This window comes from Oncorhynchus gorbuscha, unplaced genomic scaffold (genome assembly GCF_021184085.1).
Source record: "Oncorhynchus gorbuscha isolate QuinsamMale2020 ecotype Even-year unplaced genomic scaffold, OgorEven_v1.0 Un_scaffold_2823, whole genome shotgun sequence".
Classification (NCBI taxonomy): Eukaryota; Metazoa; Chordata; class Actinopteri; order Salmoniformes; family Salmonidae; genus Oncorhynchus; species Oncorhynchus gorbuscha.
Genome location: NW_025745147.1, coordinates 12,037 through 17,486, shown reverse-complemented (window position 1 = coordinate 17,486; position 5,450 = coordinate 12,037). Strand labels below are relative to the sequence as shown.

Genomic DNA, 5,450 nt, shown 5'->3' with positions numbered 1-5,450 from the left:
TAAGTACGTAGTATACAGCATGTTAGTATGGGTATTCAAACACAGCTGAGGTCTTCTGAGGCAGTTTGCATCAAGCCTCTCAGAGCAAGAGTGCCAGGTTAGGATTAGTTTTGCCTTTTGGATGTCACAATTTGTAAGTCGCTCTGGATAAGAGCGTCTGCTAAATGACTTAAATGTAAATGTAGATCACATTGAATAACATTACATGGATGGGGAAGCTCCTCCTCCCAGCTTCCACTGATTTATACAGCCCCTGGTCTTTCCTGGCCTAGTATGTAAGGTATTGCCTCTACTCCAATTGTTTTAGAACAGGGCCCCCTTTTTCCTCAAATGTAAGCCAAAACAGGCTCTATCTATCAGTTTGTCATAGCTACTATCTAGGTTCATTGTTAGTTGAAAAATTGTGAAGCTGCTTCAAATGTGGGTAAGGGTCTTCAACATAGATAATCCTTGTATGTATGTGCCCTGCTTTCTGTTACTGTCACGCCTTGGTCATTGTATTTTGTGTTTTTGTTATATGTTTGGGTAGGCCAGGGGCCTGTTGCACAAAACTAGGATAAGGGATTAAGCCAGGATATCTTGGTGATCCTGGCTCAATTGATCCGTAATCCGGTTGCACTAAAGATGGATAGGGGGCAGGAGGATATGTTATGGTATAAATTACCATGGAGATTTATTCTGTGGAGCTAGCCTGCTCCAGACCAGGCTAAATTCCAGGATCTATTTAATCTCATCCCTAATGTCAGTCAGCAGTCACCACAAATGGAAACCAATAGTTATTTCACTGCTCACTATACATTGTTATCACATATAACTAGACCCACTGTCATTATTTAAACGTTTGTGATCATTAATTTCAATGATTTTGGATAAAAAATGAATTTTAGATGTTGCTATCATTAGATAATTTACAGTTTCCCATAGACTATATATAAAATGATAGAATATTAGGGCCACAGAGGGAAAAAAAGACAAGTCATAATATTGTAACCAGTTGTTTTAAAGGAGGACAGTTGTTAAAATGACAGATGCGGGGCATTTCGTGAAATTGTACTTCAGTATGGTTTCATAAACAAAGACATGCTGATGTGCCAGAATATGAAGTATCACATTGTCATAAGTATCAAAACTGTAAAAACAATATGTAGCTTTTCTGCAGAAAGAACCAGCCTCATAAATTTATGACTTAATCCTTTTTCTTCAGTGTGGCCCTAGTACTCTGTCATATAAACAAATACACATTCCATATGAATATAAAAACACAATGTGTAACATTATGTTCCTTTATTGAATAAGGACAAAACAAAACAGGTAAACCATCAGCTCCTTTCGAAACTGAAGTCACAGTGACTCTACAAGATGGAAAGCACAGAATCCAAGCATATTATACAAAATGATACATACACATTCAAAGGTCTGTATATAACACACCCTGCATGTCTGCACACTAAAATAAATGCAGGACAAATCCATACACATCAACTGAACAGACAAATGAATGGATGCAGTAGCCTCCCTGCAGCCTTGTATTACACACAGTATACCGCACAAACATCATAAGAGGCCAAATTCGTAAAAAACGAACCCAAAAAAACCCAAATTCCTCTGCCACCGCAGGACATATTTAACCAAAATTGAAAGCACACATACTAACTAAAATAATTCAACACATATTGGTCCCTCAGCAGCCGACCACTGTCGTCATCAGGGAAGATTGCCGGATTGTCCCAGTCCATGGCTGGTGGCACTCTGGGGGCCCTCTCCTTCCTCAGGCAGGCCACATTGTGGAGGACAGCACAAGCCACAGTAATATCACATGCCCTAACAGGGCTGACCCTTAATTTGTGAAGGCAGTGAAAGCGTGCCTTCAGGAGGCCAAAGGTCATTTCAACTCTGGCCCTGGTCCTGGCATGGGCATGGTTGTAGGCCTGCTGTGCTTCCTGGGGTCTGTGAAAGGTGTCAGGAGAAAAGGCTGGCAGCCATACCCCCTGTCTCCCAGCAACACACCAGAGAATTCACCTGTCAACACAAAATCTCATCATTACTACCTCATAAACACAGTGATATTCTTGACACAGCCATGATGGTTATAAATAGGGGTTGTGTGGCTTACCTTGTGATAGGCACTGATAGATTTCAGAGGCCCGAAAGATTCTGGAGTCATGGACTGAGCCAGGCCATTTTGCCACAACATTGCTGATCACACAGTCAGCATTGCAGACCATCTGAAATCATAAGATGAGGAATATTACACCAATCAATGCACATCACTGGCAATGCAGAGTGTTCGTCAATGGACAATATCAAAAAGTTATGTTCACCTGAACATTAATGCTGTGAAAGGATTTCCTATTCACAAAATCGGCCTCATGGGCACCTGAGGGGCTTTTATCCTTATGTGTGTGCAGTCCACTGCACCAATGACATTGGGGAAACCTGTCACACAAAGTAATGAGTATCCTACTATGTGTTAACAGTTGTCCTGTAATTTGTAGATCCTCTTACCTGCAATCCTATAGAACTCCTCTTTGATGTCACAGAGTCTTCTGTGGCCAGGGAAGGAGATGAAGACATCTGCTAATGCTTTGATAGCCAGACACACACTCCTTATTGTGCGGCAAATTGTGGCCTTGTTCAGCTGTTCTGCATCCCCCACTGAGTACAGGAAGGCTCCACTAGCAAAAAGCGCAAGGCCACACAAACCATTTGCTCCACACTCAGTGCATGGCTCCGTGCAGTGCGGTGCTTAATCCTGGGACCCAGTAGTCTGCATAGATACCTGATGCCATCTGCAGAAAACCTGTATCTTTCATATAGATGGTCATCAGGGAAGGCCAGTGGGTCCAACCGGTCCCTGAAGACCCTTTCTCGCCTGAAGGCTCTCCTCAGCACAAGTGCTTCTTCATCCACCACATCTCGCACGAATGGGCATGCCATTGTCAGAGCAGAAAGGAACACACAATTTTGGGCCTTCATATAGGCTAGTGGCCACACCTGGTGCTGGGGGTGGGCAAAAGAGGGCGATGCCTTATAACGATGACTTGGTTGTACTGATTGCTGGGAAAATAAAAAAAACCTTAGAAAGATGCCACCGTCCTGTGTGCTCACAATAAGAGCTCATATGTCATGGCTCACTTGACTTTACGAGAATATACCTAATTTTTATTTTGAGCTGTGTCATCTTCTTGGAGCTGGGGGAGGAAATACAAATAATGATTAATACATTTGTGTTACAGTTAGCATACAGTGTACATTGAAGGCATATCTCACCTCCCTCTCAAGTTTTTTTATTTCAAGGTCCAGTTTCCTAATTGTCCTCTTTTTTATTTCGGACTCCAGTGCAAGATTTTCCATCTTTTTCTTCTTGTACTGAATGTCTATGTCTGCCAGTTCTATTTGGCGCCGGAGGTGGTTGCCATACAACTTTCTGATAGCTTGTGAGCTCTGTGAACACAATACAATTAGCGCAGCTGGAATTTGGCAGGATGTGGTGTCCTTTTATTAATACGCACTATGTTGCCAGGCTGGTTTTCCCACTGTATAGCATCTGGGTCCTGTAAAAGAAATTAGATTTTTTGATTTTGATGAGGACTCCTCACCATTGTAGAGTAAATAGTACTTTCACAGTCTTACCATGATACCTCATGCCTTCTGGAATCCAGAGAGATGGTCTCCTCCTCATCATCATCGTCTCCATCATGTGCTGTTGCTGCTGCACTGGGGCCTTCACCCTATCACATTTAATCGGATTCATATTGAAGCTAGTAGACAAGACATGCCAGGCCTACAGTATGCCTTTGATGGAGTACTCACTGGATCAGCATCGTCTGGTGCTTGTGCTGGTGGCTCTAACAGGAACACAGTGCTGCCAGACACTGCAAGGCAATAGGTAAACCAAAGTCAGACAGTCCAAATTGATTCAATATGAATGTGGTTGTATCCCATGTAGAGATGGAAGGACATACCTTGAATGAAGCAGGTGGCATCTTGGGAGGAACCTATGCTCGTCTCTTTCCCCCCAGGGATCCCACACAGGATTGTGTGGCCTGCTGCTTTGCCACTACACGATAGTCCAGATGCCTACTATGCAGCTAATGCATAAGGGGCGACAGGTTGCCTAGCGGTTAGAGCGTTGGTCCAGTAACCAAAAGGTTGCTGGATCGAATCCTCTAGCTGACAAGCTAAAAATCTGTTCTGCCCCTGAACAAGGTAGTTAACCCACTGTTCCACGTTAGGATGTTTCTGTAAATAATTTCTTTTTAACTGACTTGCCTAGTTATATCAGCACTTATTCCATTACCACCAGGCTCTTGTGTTACTGTATCTACAATTGTCTGTAATCATTCTCTTGTCTGACCTGTTTTCCCTCTTTAGCTATGTGACTTCCTGGAGACCCATTACCTGATTGAGCAGGTGGAGGCCATTAAGAAGCTGGGAGACCACATCACCAACCTCCCCAAGATGGATGCTGTCAACAACAAGATGGCAGAGTACCTGTTTGACAAGCACACCCTGGGAGGCCAGAGCTAAACTACTTTCATCCCTAGGCTATGTTCTCCAGCCCCAGACCAGGACTCCTGGCTTCTCTGATAGATCCTACTGGCTTTACATTTATAGGGAGCGGAGAGTGTTAAACTGGTGCAGTGCAACACAGCTGTAACATTGAGGTGTTTCTGTTGACAACACTACTGTATTTTGGAGGCAAGGCATCTTGTAAAACAATTTAAAATATCAATGTTTTTGTTGATGATTTCTAAGTGTTGACCTGTTGTAATGATGTGTCAGTCTATTCAGGTTCTTTGCTCTGTCTTACTGAGCATCTTCATACCAGTGATAAATACTGACAATTGTAGACCTACTCGTGGCTGAGGGTCATAACAATCGGAGAAGTTTAATAAAGCATGTTACGTCTGACCACAGAGGGTGTCCTTTACCGCATCTTGTAGTAGTGCCATGTCAATGAAGGACCCAACTGTCAACTCTAAGTCCATAGGAGTGAAATGAGTAACTACAGTTGCTGTAGACCTTCACTCTGCGTATCCCAAGTTTATAAAATGTCCAAGTCAATCAAACCCTTGCGTCCTGCTGGGTAAATCCGTTAGCCAGCTGTTATGGTGTCTTTCTCTAACATTCGGCTCTTACTGACACACTCAATCTTCACTCATTTTGTTAATTTCAGTTGGTAATGCACACTAGTTCCCCTACAGCAAACTCTGAACTGAATACTCAATAGTAAATCTACAAGTCTCTCGTTCACCATACGGGGCTTGTTGGAGCTGTCACATGGTTGCAAAGATACTGATACTTTACTGAAGTATAACATTTTGATAATTAACAGGCAAGCGTAACTTTAATACTTTACACTGAGAAAATATTGCTACATATTTTGGTGTCCAACTAGTAACAGTTTCTAGTGGGTAGACCATTTGGTTAAAGGGGGAAATGGCCTA

The 5,450-nt window shown here is 42.8% G+C and overlaps 1 protein-coding gene across 1 annotated transcript; it reads right to left on the bottom strand.

Moving 5' to 3' along the window:
- Window positions 1-1,939: 1,939 nt before the first annotated feature.
- Window positions 1,940-4,021, bottom strand: LOC124017591 (putative nuclease HARBI1). The gene is made up of 10 exons (XM_046332795.1): window positions 3,966-4,021; window positions 3,814-3,875; window positions 3,642-3,731; window positions 3,513-3,554; window positions 3,271-3,444; window positions 2,780-3,000; window positions 2,506-2,675; window positions 2,322-2,436; window positions 2,114-2,225; window positions 1,940-2,019 (listed from the first exon to the last, which is right to left on the bottom strand). Exons 5-8 carry the CDS (start codon window positions 3,352-3,354, stop codon window positions 2,354-2,356), a joined length of 558 nt encoding a protein of 185 aa, XP_046188751.1. The 5' UTR covers window positions 3,355-3,444; window positions 3,513-3,554; window positions 3,642-3,731; window positions 3,814-3,875; window positions 3,966-4,021; the 3' UTR covers window positions 1,940-2,019; window positions 2,114-2,225; window positions 2,322-2,353.
- Between the last annotated feature and the right edge of the window lie 1,429 nt (window positions 4,022-5,450).

Coding starts and splice junctions, on each gene's coding strand:
- LOC124017591 (XM_046332795.1), bottom strand. CDS start 3,354: ATGGAAAATCTTGCACTGGAGTCCGAAATAAAAAAGAGGACAATTAGG. Junction 3,001..3,270: donor TAAAAAAACTTGAGAGGGAG/GTGAGATATGCC, acceptor GCCCACCCCCAG/CACCAGGTGTGGCCACTAGC. Junction 2,676..2,779: donor TTTTCTGCAGATGGCATCAG/GTATCTATGCAG, acceptor GCTTTTTGCTAG/TGGAGCCTTCCTGTACTCAG.